This window comes from Lytechinus variegatus, chromosome 16 (genome assembly GCF_018143015.1).
Source record: "Lytechinus variegatus isolate NC3 chromosome 16, Lvar_3.0, whole genome shotgun sequence".
NCBI classification, from domain to species: Eukaryota; Metazoa; Echinodermata; class Echinoidea; order Temnopleuroida; family Toxopneustidae; genus Lytechinus; species Lytechinus variegatus.
The window spans coordinates 18,498,139-18,516,347 of NC_054755.1; the positions used below are offsets into that span (position 1 = coordinate 18,498,139).

The window sequence follows — 18,209 nt, forward strand, 5'->3', positions numbered from 1 at the left end:
CATGAAAACTCAAAAGTTTATTGTATTGTAAGCCATTCATAATTTGAAATTAAATAAAAGATCAAATAGTTTTCTAAGCGAACATCCCTTACCTGAGAGACTTCTTTGAGACCTTCAAGAAGAAAGTTGTAATGTCTGATGGTGCCATCAAGGAACTTGGGAACAAGACAGAAACAAACATGAAGAGGGACCTCCTGCTTCATCGCAAGACGTTGAGCAAACAACAGAGCCCAGTTATCTGCAAGATATGATAAAGGTACATGTATAAACAATTTCTTTCTTTTTTTTAGGAAGGGGGGAGGAAGTACAAATCACAAACGACTGCCAGTATTGTTCTATACTGATGAGATGGTGAAGTTATCACTTGATTAAAAAAAAAGATTATGAACTTATAAGTAAACAAATATATGTGTTATCTATTGGGAGGCTGATTCCAATATGAAATAGCTCTAAAAGCAGCCCTTGCCTAGATCAATGTGACTGTGATGACTTGTAATGAAAAGTTGCTTGCAAGTTTCCTCAGGAAAAGATACAGCTTTGACTTTTGATAATGTGCCTAATGCCTGGGGTCTGAAATCTGAATCCTTGTTTCATGTCTTTTCTTTTTAATTCATTTTTTTTATTATGCCATAGGTGCCTTTGCTCAGTAAGCTCTTCTAAGGTCAATACACTACCTCCCCCAATCATTACTGACTGCTAAACACTGCAACCAAGAGCACCACTTTATTCTCTGACTAGAGTAACATTCGGAGACCATTGCTTTCCAGCCAATCAGGGGACAAATGTTGATGAAACGCTCACGCAACATTCCTCCTGCGATAATAAACCAGTTTGGATTTCCGTTCTGTGCATGTTCATCAGGTTATTTGTACTCAAAGTGACATGGTGCTTTAATATCTAATGAGATAAGCACCTACTATGATGTCTTGATTAATCATATCTTTGGAATTTTGTTTTTTATTAGATCCACAAATAAACAACAATGCGTCCCTAGTAACATTCACAGTTGGTCAAGTACACTGTTATAGCAACTTGTTAATGCATTCAAAGTAAAAATGCAACAATTTATTTTCTTAGAGTTTTCATTCTAGTCACCTGGTCTAGACAATATCTGCTATGTAAGGCAGGAATACAATAATATCTTGCTTTGAAATCTGCCTATCATAATATAGAAAATAAAAGGTCATTTGACCAAAATTGCCCATGAGGTAATACCGAACTGGTCTATTGCTCCTTTGCAAATTTCTCTTATGATAGAATTAGGGTTGTGATAGGCTGTTTGTTCAGGATGATATGAGGACTAGGTTTAGGTAAGGGGTTAGATTAGAGGTTAGAGTTTATGTTTGCTTAACATGTTGATTTCCTATAGGAGGGCAAGTCCATAAAATATGCAAGTCCGACCCACTCTATGTGGGACTTTCATGAAATTTTCTGTCTCTGATTTCTAGTTCTTTTGACAGTCTGTAATGCACTCAAATAACCATGACTTGGTCAGTTTATAAAGTGAAGAAAAACTGGAGAAAAATGGGGGTCGGATGTACAAAAAGTTTTATTATTTAATGGAATTGCCCAGGAGTAATTGTTGCAGGAGCAAATGCCATTGAACCGATGAAACACCCCACTCTGGCCTACCTTGGACTCTCTGATCTCTACTCATCCAGTAAACAATGCCTTGATTGTCATCAGCAGTGTCCATCGTATCAGACAGTATCCTCACCCTCTTCTTATTGAACTTGAAGTTTAAGATTGAGCTCCCGCGGCCTTACGCAGGTTGGCCACCTTGGCCTGAAGGTCTTGGGGTTCGGCTTCATTTTCTTCTTTCTTCACCTATAGAGGGAGACAAACACGATATTAAGAGGTCTGTGGAGGTGCCGTGGCCGAGTGGTCTAAGGCGCCTGGCTATACATGGAAAGTCCGGGGTTCGATCCCCGGCCGTGGCACCTATGCCCATGAGCAAGGCATTTAATCTGCATTGCTCTTTTATCCTGCTTTCAAATAAATGGAAATGCTATATGCACTATTGGTAACTAGGTGTGCACAAAAAAAAGGTGTCTGACTAGACATGTTTAAGTCTAAGGTTCAATCCCGGCCATGGCACTGAAGCATGTGATCAAAGCATTCAATCAACAGTGCTCTTTTATCCTACATTCAAATAAATGGAAATACATTCTTGATAACTGATTCTTTCAAAAAAAAAAAAATATATTGGGAATATTCTAATATCATTCACCTCTCTGTTTTTTAAAATCTGATTACTACCATCCCAGTGGGTGGGGGGGGCTCATATATATTGGTAGTACAGGGACATGCCGCTTTGATGACCCCCATTTTCAGACCTAATTTTCAGTTCTCTAGATACACTGAATGACAAAAGTTCAGTTCAGTAGCCGCCCAGCCCCGCTCGCAAGACCCCCATTACGAGACATCTCAGTTCCCCGGCCATCCCTGCTGAAAATGTCAATCAAGCGCCAGATGCAAGAGATGCACGTTCGGCTTCGCATCTCCCTCCATATTAGCTCTGTGCATGGCTATCGCATGCACAGCGCCTGGCGTGCACTGTACTGTATACCTACAGCGCCGCGATCCCGTTCCGTAGACCCGGTATATATCTAGTTCTCAAGAACCCGTACTTTGCCATTGTAGTCAGTTCCTTAGACCCCCATTTCAGATTTTCATGAGGCACACCCCATTCAGAAATTATGAGTGCCCCCCGCTACTGTCTCTATAGATGGCAGCTCAATTTTTTTTTCTCATAGTAAAAACAATTTTAGAGAAATATTGATAAGTTTATCATAGAATATAGATACAGTATTCATGGTTTTGCAGGATAGCCTCATATTTTCCAGTCAACAGATTTTTCACTTACCATAAGTTCTGTTTCATTGAAATTTCGCAGTGATTTCATTATTTTCAGTAATCACTGTATTTTTCGTAATTCAGTGTTTAAGGCCTGAAAATTGTGTTTTCTGTGAATTGCACATTGTCTCTGAAATATGCGAATATTTTTCTGTTTTCAGTTGTCACAAGAAATTAGGGGCTCTTCTTGAAGTCTCAGGTTTAGAATTTCTAAATCACCTTTTTAACAGATCCCTTTTCACCATCGTCTTGACCCTCATGCGATCTCTTGGAGGTTTCACCATCTTTTCCCATAATTAAACAGAATGAATGAGACGAAAATAATCTGTTGGGTCAAACAAAATAAAGATAAATTAATTTCAAAATTGGGGAAACAGTGAAAATAATAGTAATTTTGATGATGAAAATCAATATTGAAACAATAATCCTATCAAATTAACAGTGACGGCAGTAGTTGCAGTGTTACTTAGAGGGGTTTCACACGCTCGCATTTTGCGTCATTTGAATGCAAATGCCGAATTGTAATGACGCTAGATCTTCCGTTCACACGGCTCGGGAGGATTCAGGAATTCTACGACTTAACGCTTCCCACTGATATGAAGTGTGGCTTCATATCAGTGCATCGCGCATCGCTTAAATTTGCTAACGGAGCTGAAGATGGCAAAATTTTCTACAATGAAAGGTCACCGTAAGCTCCGCCCCCAGAATTACATTTTTGAGGTCAAAGCATTCACACGGCTGTTTCGCTCCGCCATTGTTGAATGTTGTCCCCGTTACGGGTACTTCGGTCGTTGGCTTTACCTTATTTGGTCTAGTACGACCCCACCTTCTACACCTCGCGCAAATCGGACTCTAAACACGAAGTGTTGGGACAAAAAGGACATCCTTTATAAAACATTTCTATTTTGTTTTATCATCCCCGCAAATTCGACCCTAAACACGTAATTTTCCTAGCGAAATAGATACCCTTTTTTCATTATTTTTGTGTTTTTGACACCCTTATCACGTTACGTACGTAACGTGCCTTATCATGAAAGGATCCCTTTTACATGTTTTTTTGGTCGCGCATGGTATCCACTCATCAATGTAAGTGCCCCCCCCCCCCCGAGATGTCGTCACAGGAAGACACCTTGATACCAAACTTGAATTGCACATTTCAAATTATACGCCGTTTTGCATTCACAGGATCAAACTGCATCATTCTGACGCAAAATGCGAGCGTGTGAATGCCCTCTGAGAATCGTAGAAGTAAAGGCTCTGTAGAAGCACAGGCAGAAAAGGGGAGATTAGGTTAGTACTACTGGTAGTAGAATAAGTAGGCCTATTACATGTAGTCCAAGAATGAATATAAATTGCACTAATTATAGTACATACAGGAAAAAGATAATACAACAAAAGAATCAAGAACAAAAAAAGAAACAATGAAAAAATTATTGAAGGAGAACGAACAAAACAAAGAAGTAAAATAAACAAGAACTAAAACAACTAAAACTATAAAAGAGAGCAGATGGAATTCCAGTGTTACACAAGTAAGAATTCAAATGTTTGAAATATAGGATTAGGAATCATAGAAAAGGTACCGTATTCTACCTGTATAAAGTCACCACTTTCTTCTGTTTACAAAATTGTTGTTGGTATCCAAGCTTAAGTCCTTGATAAGAAAAACTGATCATTTACCTGTGGAAGAAAATAATAACCATCTTCTACTCATAATTTTTTTTAAAATTATAGATACATCTGTAAAATCGATTCATGACCAATGACATGTTAGATACTGATAAAGGGCTTTATTTTTAAAAGGTAAAGCCAAGAATCTAGATTTATTTCATTTAGGTACTACATGTCTTGTAAGTTGTAGTAAAAGTTGTACCTTTTTTAATACTGAACTGGTTAAAATCTGAACTTCAGTTCAGATTCTAACCAGTAAACACTTGATGCAGATGTACAGGACAGGTCTTCTCTGCAAACCGCCTAAAACTGCTGTCAGAGACAGAGCAGAGTCACTAAAAACTTCAATAAAGATCAATTCAATCAAACACAAATTCGTGATCTTCTCGTGTGTGGTTGTGTATGTGCAAAGTCGACAACAAATGGGAGTGTGGTCTGTGGAAAGAAGTCACACCAGCGCGGCGTTGACGAAATAGAAATAAATGGCAGCGAATGGACTGGTATTAATGGATAATGCCAATTTAAGTGTCTACATCGAAGTACATATCATTCGAATATAAGAATATTTATTTACCTTAAAACTGTGAAAAGCAAAGGAACTCACTAGTCACACTCACACTGTCACAGCATGCAGCATCTGTGGCTGGATCTGTGGTCCCTCGATCGCGTGCGTTGCAAAACAACCACTTACGTAATAATCTTATGAATATTCATGAGAAATGTTCAGCGCTTGCGCAATGCATAATTTCTACTGCTTGCTGTGAGGAATGCAACTTTTCTGAAAAATCAACAAAATGACATCCTATGGTCCTGCTATGCCACCAGGTAATTGAAAAGTACTTCCCTGTATTGATTGTTTTTACTTTTCGTGAACGCAAGTAGTATCGTGAAGAAAGAATAAGGCGAGAATATCTCAAGAGTCACTCAGAGACAAAAGTGGCTTGTCCAGCAATACCTACCGTACGGTACTAGACCTACCGGTATAGCTATGCCGGAGTTTCGGCGTCAATCAAATGCTATTTCCGATAACGAGTAGGCCTAGTAGTAGGCAACCGAGGGCAGGCAAGTTCCTTCCATCCATGCCATGACTTCCATTTTCAAGAATTAGGATGAGCTATATTTATGAATTTATGTAACATTCTAGATAATCTTTAGTGATAGATTAAAGTTTGTATGTTCAGTCATCCTTAATGCAATAATTAAATAATGTTAGATTTATGAATATAATAATAGGCATTTATATAGCGCCATCTATCTAGAAAAATGTTCTATTCCGAGGCGCGTTGTTTTTATTATTACCCCGGCTTTAGCTCGAGCTGCCTCTCAGTGCTCATGCATTCAAGGAATTAATCCTGCCTGATACCCATTCACCTCACCTGGGTCGAGTGCAGCACAATGAATGTGGATACATTTCATTCTTGCTGAAGGAAATTACGCCATGGCTGGGATTCGAACCCACGACCCGCTGTTCAAAGTCAGAAGACTTATCCACTGGGCCACAATGCTCCATGATCAGTAGAGGCGCACGGCCAATATGGGAGACTCTAATAGGGGAGACAATCTCCCACATTGGAGACTTGCTTTGCAAAAGGACAAAAGAAACAACACCAACAAAAACACAATTTTTTCCACCCAAAATTTTGTCTCGCTGAGGTCAGAAGCCCATTTGTTTGTGTGCGGATGACAACAAAAATCTTTATCAAAACAAACGTAGACGGTGAATTTTTAAAGTAGACGGTGAAAAGGTGTAAATTTTCATGAGGAATCTGCTTATCACATTTTTATTTGCTGCCAAGGTAATCCTTTTGCCGCAAATGTAAACAAAGAAAATTAGTCTCCAAAACTGGAGACTGTCTCTGAAATTGGATACCCAAATTCTTTACAAAAGTCTCTGATATTGGAGATAATCTCCCACATAGGAGACAGTCTCCAATATTGGCCGTGCGCCTCTACTGATGATTAAAGTTAGAGATCTAGATTCTAGTAAAGTAAAGTTGAACACTTAAATTAAATCATTTTCATTTTATTTTGGGAAATCCATGACACGTCTCCTTATTTAATTTCTTAAACAGGCCTCTGCAGTAAAGCACAAATGGATGAAGATGATGACGATGGTGACGTGGTAGGCCCTGCATTACCTCCACACCTTCTGGGGAAGCCAAAGGCAGATGATGAAAGCGACGATGATGACGGAAAGGAGGAAATAGGACCTGCTCTGCCACCCCATTTACTACCAGCAAAAACTAAACAGGATGAAAGTGTTGAGAATGAGTTTGGTGTTCAGCTTCCGCCAGATTACAGTAGATGGAACGCATTCGATGTCGATGCCAGCGACAACGACTTTGGTGAAAGCGATGATGAAATTACCCCATCTAATGCTCATGATAAGCAAGTTGAAGATGATGATGATGATGCATATGGACCAGCATTACCGCCTGGTTATAAAAAACAAGAGCACACAGATGATGTTGATTCAACGTCAGACTCACATGTAAGAAATTATGGTCCATCTCTTCCGCCTGGTCTCCATAGCAACAGAATGCCAGCAGAGCCTTCAGATAGTGGTCATGATGATGATGAGGAGGAGGAGGATGATGATGAGGAGGAGGAGGATGATGAAATGATTGGACCTATGCCTTTGAAACCAGGTAGTGATGGAGTCTACTCATTATCAGCGGCAGAGGAATTTGAGAAACGAGCAGCCGCAATGAAAGAAAAGCTTGAAAATAAGGTATTTACTGGAATACTGATTCCACATTTATCCAATGTATGCATGTTCTCTGGCACTTTTTACAAGGAGCTTGTCACATAAGTTAAATTTATTACTAATATATACTTCTTTAAAAGCTTTCGAGGTGGATACTAAAATTTTGATGATCAATGGTACTGGTGGTGTTGATGATGATGGTGAAGATGATGATGTTGATGGTGATGGTGATTGTGGTGGTGGTGGTGGTGATAATGAAGTCATCATGACAGTAATGATGAGTTCCAATTAATTTGCATAGCAGCATCTAGTTTGTTAAAAAACATCCACAGATGCAACCCCCCCCCCCAAAATAAAAATGAATAAATAAATAGATAAAAAATAAATAAAAGTAATAAGAAATAAAAACACAGGGATAACATTACCATTTCAACATCTTGCAGAAAATTTTGGTCTTACATGTACATGTAAGTGAAGTACCGGTATGTTATTGATACCGTTAAAGGTATACAGTAATCTAGTATTGTGCCTCATTGCTATTGAAAAATAGATACAACCACCAAAACTTGAATTGAATCTGGTATTTAGATTGAACAAAAAGAGATTTGATTTTAGTTTTGTTGTATAAAAACTGATTATTGATATTATTATTCCAATGACAGGATAAACCACAGCAGCCCAAGAGAGAGACATGGATGATGGAATTGCCCGGCTACTCTTCTAACTTTGGTCTTGGACCTAGGAGCTTCAGAAAGACGGCCAGACCGGAGGAAAAGGACAGATCAGAGTGGACTGATACCCCTGCAGATAAAGCAAGGAAGGAAAAGGTGATTTGGTGTTAGAAAGATCTTTGATTTCTTTGTGGGAAGGCCAACCCTAGGCCTTTCTTAATATTGCTGTCTTATAAAATGAAGATAAAAATCGTTCTTAGAATGCTGATTTGGAGATAGTTTCAGGTTTTTTATATCTCATTGATCTGATCTGAGATGTGATATCTTCTTTTATCAGAGATAAAGTGGACCTCTGTGTCAGAATACCGCCCCTGCACAGTAAACACTGCTTTGATGGGAAAGTCATGAAATAACAGCAGGGTTTATATAACTCAGGCGCATGTCCAGCATCAGATCACCACAAAGCATTTCATGGGCCCAATCGTCTGGGGACAACGGTGACTCTACTATGCCTGTGCATGGGCCCATACATTTCTTCGTCATAGCTGATGCTGGATATGGTGTTGTAATTGTAGACAAGATCTGGTTCATTTACATAAAACTGCTCAATGAAGATAATTACCATGGATAAGTATGTCAGAGCTGCCGAGTACCGGTAGTACTGATTCTCCGTATTTAGTACTGATTTTACGTATTTAGTACTGAAAATAGAGAAGAGTACTGATGGTTTCATGCAAAATACTGATTTCTAAAGTTTCAGTTTAGGTGTTGTCCTATGGTGTTCCTGTGAAAATACTATTTTCCTCACCAAAATACTGATTTTCAGCCTTGAAAATACTGAAATGTTCTTGTTCAGGTTGGCAGCTCTGGTATGTACATGTGGGACAGTTTGTCCCAGCAGGAGTGCCATGCTCCTTTTCTCAGCAATGACCCATTTTCTATCAGAATCACTTGGCATATATTAGTGAGTGATTGTATTCCCAATCGGCCTTGTATTACCGAATGCACTTAAAATTTTGCAACAACCTTCCAGTGGTAACTTTTATAGAAATATGATGAAAAATGTCCCAAAACACATTTTCAAAGGCTTTTTTTTCTCCAGACCACCAAATATGCTAAAATGAATTGATCGGTTTTGTAAATTTTCCAACTTTTCCCCAAAGAAAACACACATTCAGTATAAAGACAATACCATTTTCAAGTGACCAAAATATTTTGCAGGCAAAGAGAGGTGCAATCAAAAGCTGATATCATAAAAAAGAAATTTTGGTAGGTATTCATGTATTCATGGTAGAAGTTTGGTGAATTTTAAGAAAATATTGTGTTTGATATAGTTTTATGAAAAGTGTTCCGATCCAATGATATACAGATCTACACAAGGTGCCATATCCGAGTGGTTTAAGGCATCTACATGTAACAAAACACACAGCACCTACGCCCTCGAGCAAAGCATTTACTCAAACATGCTATGTTATTGTACATTAAAAATTAATGGAAATTATATATAGCATTATCAGTAATCAGTATGTATTCATGTGTTTAGAAAAATAAGACTTGGGATGTCATTCAATCAGATTCTGTTGGAACTGATATTTTACCTTGATGTTGGGCATAAAATATAGAAGAATTATTTGCCCCTCTGCATCTTCTTTGAACTCATCCTCAGTTAAAGGGGAATGAAACCTTTGGAACAAATAGGCTCGTGTAGAAACAGAAAATTCAAAGAATAAGAATAAAGAAAGTTTGAGAAAAATTGGACAAATAATGAGAAAGTTATGAGCATTTAAATATTGCAATCACTAATGCTATGGAGATCCTCACATTGGCAATGCGACAAGGATGTGTGATGTCACTGATGAACAACTTTCCCTTTGGTGGACTATAAAATACCCTCAAAATGTCTCTTTGCTTTTTCTTATGATGATACAAACTCTTTATCCATGATGTATTCTAAAAAAATATGTATTACATGCCCTCATGTAGAATGAACACATGATCAATGGATAGATGTGATAAAAGAAGCAATTCAAGTGAAATATATACTAAAGTAATGGGGAGAGTTGTTCACAAGTGACATCACACATCTTTGTCGCATTGCCAATTTGCTATCTCCATAGCATTAGTGATCACAATATTCAAATGCTCATAACTTTCTCATTATTTGTCCGATTTTTCTCAAACTTTTGTTGATCTGTTTCTTTGATTTTTCTGTTTTCACACAAGCTATCTTGTTCCAATGGTTTCATTCTCCTTTAAACTCAACAGTTTTACAATGGATGCGTGTGTTTGGACGAGTTATAAAAATTCTGTGTTGGGGTCGAAACGATTAAACTTGGTTTTCCAGGCCTTCTCTAGATTTGATTTTAATGAATTTATACTGTTACTATTTACGATCTCAGAATTCAAATCATTCTATAGGTACATAGGTACATGTAGATTGTTACGACGACTGTCATCTATGTTAAATTTCATTACGTTGTAGGAGAGAGCAGAGAAGAGAAGGATGGAAGAGAAAGCAGGGAGGAGTCGGAAAGACGACGCACCAGAGGAGATATCACAGAGAGACAAGAGACTAGCGGAGATGGTTGCTAAACACAATGAGACAAAGAGAGGAGAGAGTTTGGTTGACATGCATACTAAACATCGAAAGAGGAAACTGGTAAATTTTATTGCATTTTAGTATTTTAATCAGGGTTTAAGAGCTCATTTTTGTAGCTTATTCCAGCTATTTTTGTTTTTTATTTTCAGCTTATCCTAGCCTTTTCTGTATAAGGGTATGTGAGCTCTTTCAATTTCAGCTTTAAAACACACTTCAGATTTGTTCTGTGTTGTTTATTTGTGATCACTGGCAACCCTGCTTAATAATGGAGACTTTTTGATACAGATTCGCCAAGAAATATGACACATTAGCTACTTTATTACAATATGACAAAAAGAAAGCCTTTCTCTGCATATCTTCAAATATATGCTTGTTAATAAAGTTAGTTAAGATCTGTAGAAAATTATATTGGCTTTTGTGTCATGAAATAGATGCTGTTGGTACAGTTTCAATATGAAGCAAAGTCATGAGAAATCTTTGGGAGTTTGAGACTACAGTATTTTCATTTTTATCTATTGAGTAAGAATTGTATCCCCCCCTTGTAAGGCTATACCTACATAATAGATTAGCATAAATGCTTTGTTAGAATTTCAAAAAGTTTTGTGAGGTGATTACAATTTTTTTTTGGGGGGGGTTCATTATTCACTGATGTTGACATTTTCAGATAAAGTATCAATGTAATTTCGTATTCTACATTTAAGTGTAATTATGATTTTTTTATGTATTTATTGGCAAGAATATCAAAAAGTGAATGGTGGAAAGAAACAGGATTGTTCATTTGAGAGAGAGCAAGTAGGTACCTCACTGTGACCTTATCAGTCTAAGTCCAGTGAATATGTCATCAGCATATTTTAAAATTATGGGTCTTAAAATTTTGATTGAATTGATGAATTAATTCAATTACATGACAAGTTTTAGAAGAGCGTGAGCTTGTTCCACAGCCTGAGTACAGTAGATTGTATTGTTTTTGAAAAAAAACTTGAATTCTTTTATTTTGATACAGGAAGAGGATAAGGACAAGCCAGTTGAAAGGAGACCATTTGATCGTGACCTTGACCTCAATGTCAACCAGTTTGATGAGGCCAAGCGGAAACTTCTCATCAAGAAGTCTGCTCAACTGAATGACAAGTTCTCACATGGCAAGGACAAAGTTTACTTGTAGTTGAACAAAGAGGGAGCCCTTTTGATTTGTCATCTTCATAAAGCTCTTTAAGAAGCCTGCTCAGCTCAATGACAAGATCTCAGATGGCAAGGACAAAGATTACCTGTAATTTAACAAAGAGGGAGCCATATTTGTCATCACCATGATACTCCTGGTCAAGAAGTAACCTACATGTAGTCTCAATGACAAGTTCTCTAATGGCATCGACAAAATTTACCTGTAGTTTGGCAAATCTGCCGCTAGTGGGAGCCCTTGTAGACTGTCACCTCTTTTAGAAGTCTGCTCATCTCAGTGACTAGTCCTTGCATGGCAAGGATAAAGGTTAATTGTACTTTGACAAATCAGCCACTAGAGGGGGTCCTTGTAGTTTGTCATTTCTCTGAAATTCCCTGTCAAGAATTCACCTCAGCATAATGACAATTTCTTACATGGCAACAACAATGTTTACCTGTAGTTGGACAAAATCTACCACAAGAGGGAGCCTTTATAGCTTGTCATCTGAATGAACATCTAATCTAATTTTTAATGAAGCAAGGGTATGGGACTTCTCAGCCATAGTACTGCTGTGGATGTGAAACAGAACGTGATTTGGATTCTGTAACATTGAATTATAGATACTTATTTACATGTGGTTTGCCATGGATTCCCAGTTTAATTTAATTGTGCAATTAAATAAATGGACTGGCCCTGATGAGAACATCAAATATATTTCTTACCACAGAATCATATTGTCCTTCGTCTTTTGACGAGGGCAAAATGATTTAGTGCTGGCCGATATTTTGATTATGCAGTATGCACTATTGAAAAAATATTGAATATTCAATAATTTTTTCATGGTTGAATGTTAATATATCATGGTAACATGATATTACCAAAATGTTTTTGATGATGAAAAGTTAATAACTATTTATTGACCATAAATGCTATCGCTTTACACCCACTAAAGATGTCATAAGTTGGTACCCTAATGCCTGCTTTCATGGACAAGCACTGATGAATTATTTACTTTCATTTCTCCCTTACCTGCCCTCATGGAATTGAACATATATAATTAATTCTCAGACAATGGAATATAAGCCTGTTCATGATTGCAAACAGCTCATGTGTAGTAAAAAGGTCATTTGAGATAAACTGCGAAAGTGCAGAGCTACCAACCAGTACCTTTTTGCAACCATTATACTACAGTATGTTTTTTCTTTTAAAAATACGATTTTGTAAAAAAAATAATAATTTTTTTGTTTATGTTTTTGTTTTTTACAAAATCATAATTTATTGAGAAAAATCATCTTTATATATCTCTATTTCATAAAACTTACACAAATATGGTTATTGGATCAATGTAATTTCTGGTAACTTGTTTTTTTTTCATCTGCAAGAGCAGTGCGCATTTAAGCTTGCATGCAGCTTGAGCGTGCATGCCATGCATTTATGAAATACATTTGTGGGGGGAAAATACAGTTTTTATTATCACAGAATGCAATTATTTATTCCAAGAGGTTGGCAGGTCTGAGTGACTTTCAAATTCACTAACATAGGCATTTGCGATTTGATGATTATTCATGTATTCCTTTTAAAACATTATTTTCCTCACATCTAAACTGAAGAGTAACAAAATCTTCATAATCATTGGTATTTTACTGTAGCCCAAACAATAGTCAAATGTGCCAAAAGCAGACAATAAAACAAACAGATTTCCAAACTTTACCCCTGATGTACATGTACCTAGTCTATGCAATTTCTGTTCTTAGAATTTGAATGCTATGCCGGGAAAGCTTATGCAACATCTACATTTGAAAATAATAGTGCTCATCCTCGTGAAAAATTGCAAAGGTCATTTGAGAAAAGATGATCATAAACTAACCATGAACTGGCTTATACCGTGATATACAAGCTGGCGATAATCGACTTAACATTGAAATCAAATATCGACCAGCAATAATATGATTCTTTTAAGGTTAATATAATTGATGTTCCCTGAAAGTAGAGCCAAACAGTGTTATTAGAATTCAAATTAGACATTTAGAGCGAAATCATGAAGATATATATCTGTTTTTAGATAGGCTTCTCATGCGTCCTGTTTATACGAGGAGCTATAAGCTTTAGAATCAGGCTATTAATTCTCATGACTCGACAACTGATGGACAGTACTTTAAGATATCATCAGCATTTTGGTCAATTTAGCTTAACCCCCCCCCATATTTCAAGAAAAAATGTACAAAAACGTAAAAATTATCATCTGATTGTGATGGGATGGTGATAGGTCACATTATCATCAATTATACTCTTGAGTATACATATGAACACAAGAACGACCCAAATCCCTAGCAGTTAATTGCCAGAAAAAACAGGAAAACAATGATTTTTTTTGTGTTTTTTAAGCAGGATTTGGTTCAGATTTTAGGCACTTCCGGGTGGAATTTCTCAATAGAAATTGAACACATTGAACACATTGAAATTGATGGGCCCATGTGTATAAGTCCCAATTTACCATGTTAAACTCAAAGGCCCATACTCTGAAGTCAGTTTAACTTGGACTGTGGTCTAAATCTTTTCCAATATTATGGGAAGCCAAGTTTGTCAAAATGTTGTTTACATTGTACGTTTCTAATGTTTAATTTGCCCTGCTAACCCATGAATGGTGAAGCAAGTTCCTTCAGAAAGAGTAAAGAATGATTTGAGAGTCAAGTGAGCTGATACATTGAAATTCCACTGCTAGAGATTTATGCCACGATTGGCTATCCATCGTAAAACCACAATTTAAAAACAAGAGTTTAAATTAAACCCGACTTCAGAATACGGACCTATGAATGCTATTCACTTGAGCATTTCATGAGACAAGTTTCCTAATCTGACAACTTCTTTTGAATTTGATTGGCTGAGAAGCATAGTTACTATGGTAACTCCAGATAAAGTAGGACTTGTCTTAGAAAACGTCTGACAATTCCTCTCATGAAACGCTCCCCTGATAACTGCTGTTTACTTAAACCTTGGTTAACTTAGACTACTTTTTTTATGGAGTGCTAGTTTTCAACTCATTCACCAATTGAAAATTATGCTTATCTTGCTGGTTGCTGCTAGAGGTAGTCCGAAATCATTTTAGCCATGAATGGGAAGAATAGGAAAACAAAAAAAATCATTATGAAGTTTAATGAATTAATTCATCATTATAACTGCCATGAATATGGAGGAAATATTATTATGAAACCCAGCATGCCATAGAAGTGTGGTTTAAATTCTAGTTTAGACTAGGGTTAAAACTAAGTTTAATTATCAGAATACCAGCCAAATTGACCAAGAGATGAACTAGGTCATACTCAATTGTTTAATTCAAAGAAGTATTTTGTTTATTGCTTTGGTGTTTCTGTAGGACACAAGATACTGTTTGATCAAAATAACAAATTAAATCCATTTGCATATAATTTCACCTGAAACATGATACGAACAACATGTATATCATACCCTCATGAAATCTCAATTTCCTACAGGCCATTGTGTTAAGGAATAATCTAGGAATGATTTAGTTCATATATGTAAAAATGACAAAGTGAAATTGTATTAATACCATCAAAACATACTTCTGACAGTTGTTAATTACTGTTAGAATTAATCCATGTTCAGGTAATGTTTATCAGGTGTGTGTTTCATAAAGCTGTAAGTTAAGTGTGACTTTAGAAACGACTGGTGATCCTTTCTTGTGGTAAAGGATATTCACCATTAAAGATAAATTCCAGTATTGGTAATGATCTCAAAATGAATTTTTACAGAATCTAATATAATGACCACCCAAGTGTCTGTTTGTATGAATAAAAAACATGTGCCAACGGATTCTGGAAGAAATTGTGTAATTGCTGAGAAATAAGCAAAATGAGCGCGGATTCGGTCACTTCCGTCGGGTCTTTATTCCAGCAATAATAATACACTGTCCCACGTGTGCCTATCTGTGTTGGTGATCTTCAGCGTGAACATTTTTCAGCATAGATTTCAAGATTTCACAAAGTTCAGTTTATGTAACGGTACCAGATCTAGATTCTCGATGATATACTGACAATTGAGCTTGGTTTTACAGACTTTCTCATGGATTCAGTGTTTACTGCAACTACTAGAATTTCTCTTTAAATGTTAAATGTTCTTAACAACTGTCAGAAGCATGTTTGATAGTATGAATACGATTTCACTTTTTACTCTTTCACACGTGAATCTTGAATCATTGTAATGATGATTGTGATTTGTCGTTAGAATCGTCGGACCTTCACGCGCTCACTCGAAAACTGATTTGTATTTGAATTCCTGAGCGAAGGCAGTATGTATCCTTGATGGCTTGTCAATCAAAGCACTGCATCGCATTTACAAAGTACATTGAGTGCATGACAATCGTATTATCTTAGGAAGTGCTTGAAAGGTCACGTAAGCTCCACCCCCAAAAGATATTTTGGAGGTCAAGCCTATCACACGCAAAATTTGTACCGTAATTTGAGTGAAACTTAGCTGGAATTCATCTCCGGAGTAGAATTTGAATTTGTGATTATGATTAGCGTTCATGGTTCTAATCATCATGTTCTAGTTTGGTTTCACACGTGCTAAAAATTTGTCATTAGCCTTATTTTTCACTGGAATCATTCAAATCACATTTTTTACTGTGTGACAGGGTGGTTATGTTTACATATATGTACTATCAAATCGTTCTTAGTTTATTCCTCAACACAATGGCCTTCAGGAAATAGAGATTTCATAAGGGTATGCAATGAATGTCGTTTATATCATGTCTTAGGTGAGATTATTTGCTATATTATGTAGAATTACTGGTACATCCGGGCGATTCCTTGAAAAATGGAGACCATTAATATTTTATGGAAGACATGACATACTAATCTTTGTTTATTACCGTATGTGAAAGTACCCTCAAGTGTATTGGACAAAGGTTATAGGCGATGCTATAAGGTGACCCGGTCGATTCCATCAAAATGTTAACATTCATGAAATATGTTTGTGTCATCAAAACAATTGTTGAAATTTCGAGGGTAGTTTGTTTTGATAAAAGAATATAGTTTTATAGCAAATAATTATTTCATGAGAAAGTCTTTGATATGAAGGTGTATTGTCACCATATCTTTGAAGATCTAGATCAGGGGCCTGTAACACAAAGCTTAGCAATGATCATAGAACATTTTCTACGATTGATTCCATTGACTACACTGTATACAATCAATCGTAAAAATCAAGCGTACGATCAATCGCTAACCTTTGTGTTACGGGACCCAGGCTTATGTACATAATACCTCTTTGTTAAATCATGCAATTTCAGCTAGAAAATTCTAAAACTGAAGATTGCCCACACAGATAAGCACACGTGGGACAGTGTTTCATCACTACTTGGAAAAAGACCCAAAATCTGGCTGGAATCCAGTGCTTATTTTGCTCATTCAGCTGCAATTTCACATTTTCTTCCCAAATTATTTGGCACATATTTTTCATTTGTTCATTAAAACATTTGTGAGGTCATTTTATTCGATTTTCTTTAAACAAAAATTGAGTCATTATGGTAACTAGCATATATCTTCAACATCTCTAATAATAGCCAGCTTACCTCAACGTTTGTATGGTAAACCATTTAAACATCAGTTCATATATACATTCTTGTTACTGAGAAATGCCATTTGTTTACAACACAACATGGTTTGCTTGAGATCAAGTTATAAATTATTAAAGAAAAAATTTCCATTAATAATTATAGTTATCAAGAATTCATTTATTGATATAAAAAATGAGGATTAAATGTTTAATCGGCTTGCTATGCAATCATCAACATACACCAGGTAGACCATCCGGGCATAACGCTGTTTGTAAATTAAGAGCAACTTTAAGAACGACTGGTGAACCTTTTTCATGTGCTAAACCATGGCCAATAAACATTTTAGCATCAGAAAGGATCACCAGTCATTCTCAAAGTTGCTCTTAACTTACAAGCAGCTTTATGAAACACCCCCCCCCCCTTTAATAGGTAGATTGCACATTTTTGCTCAGTTTGGGCCCGCTTCATAAACATGTTTCATGAACAAAATTGCAATAACAGCTACTCAAACCATGTACTTTGATTCCCTGATAGTAAAGTTGTTACAGAAATAAAATTTCATTTTTAATTATGAGATGTCTTTGTGTAACAGAACTCTGGTTTTGAATGTTGCTTTGACTTCGGCAATTATATGAGTAATGGAAGGTCAAATTATACCAGTGCCCCCCCCCAAAAAAAAAAAGAAGGGAAACAAACAAAACTCCACATTCAATTTTTTTATTGCAAATAAAATAAATACTGGTGCTATACCCGGTAACCAATGTAGCCCTTTTATTTTTTCTTTTCTTTTTATATTTATTTGACAAATGTGGTCTATGTGGACTTTGACTCAGAATGAAGATAATGTGTCATTTAATTGATTAAATGCCTTTGTAAAGTTGATTTATTTAATTAAATGTATCAATCATTTGTGTTGATGTAAAGACCTTATAAGAGACATTTTACTTTGAATAAAATGATACTATAAAAAATGGTTT

General features: G+C 36.4%; 2 protein-coding genes across 2 annotated transcripts in view; one reads left to right on the forward strand and one right to left on the reverse strand.

Moving 5' to 3' along the window:
- LOC121429581 (deoxyribodipyrimidine photo-lyase-like) overlaps positions 1-5,178 on the reverse strand; it is a 35,421-nt gene extending 30,243 nt beyond the window's left edge. Inside the window, 6 exon segments of the mRNA XM_041626682.1 lie at positions 93-238; positions 1,633-1,758; positions 1,761-1,827; positions 3,076-3,181; positions 4,447-4,533; positions 5,099-5,178. Of these exon segments, the coding sequence (XP_041482616.1) occupies positions 93-238; positions 1,633-1,758; positions 1,761-1,827; positions 3,076-3,181; positions 4,447-4,529 (528 nt within the window). The 5' untranslated portion in view covers positions 4,530-4,533; positions 5,099-5,178.
- A 55-nt stretch (positions 5,179-5,233) lies between these two features.
- LOC121429582 (GPALPP motifs-containing protein 1-like) lies at positions 5,234-11,827 on the forward strand. Its single transcript, XM_041626683.1, has 5 exons — positions 5,234-5,349; positions 6,597-7,255; positions 7,894-8,058; positions 10,385-10,561; positions 11,505-11,827. The coding sequence occupies exons 1-5, from the start codon at positions 5,319-5,321 to the stop codon at positions 11,661-11,663; spliced, it is 1,191 nt and encodes a 396-aa protein (XP_041482617.1). The 5' UTR covers positions 5,234-5,318; the 3' UTR covers positions 11,664-11,827.
- The last annotated feature ends 6,382 nt before the right edge of the window (positions 11,828-18,209 follow it).

Bases quoted from the DNA above. Each gene is read 5' to 3' on its own strand.
- LOC121429582 (XM_041626683.1), top strand. From the start codon at position 5,319: ATGACATCCTATGGTCCTGCTATGCCACCAG. The intron at 5,350-6,596 runs GTAATTGAAAAG...TTTCTTAAACAG, and splicing joins TGGTCCTGCTATGCCACCAG to GCCTCTGCAGTAAAGCACAA. The intron at 10,562-11,504 runs GTAAATTTTATT...ATTTTGATACAG, and splicing joins AACATCGAAAGAGGAAACTG to GAAGAGGATAAGGACAAGCC.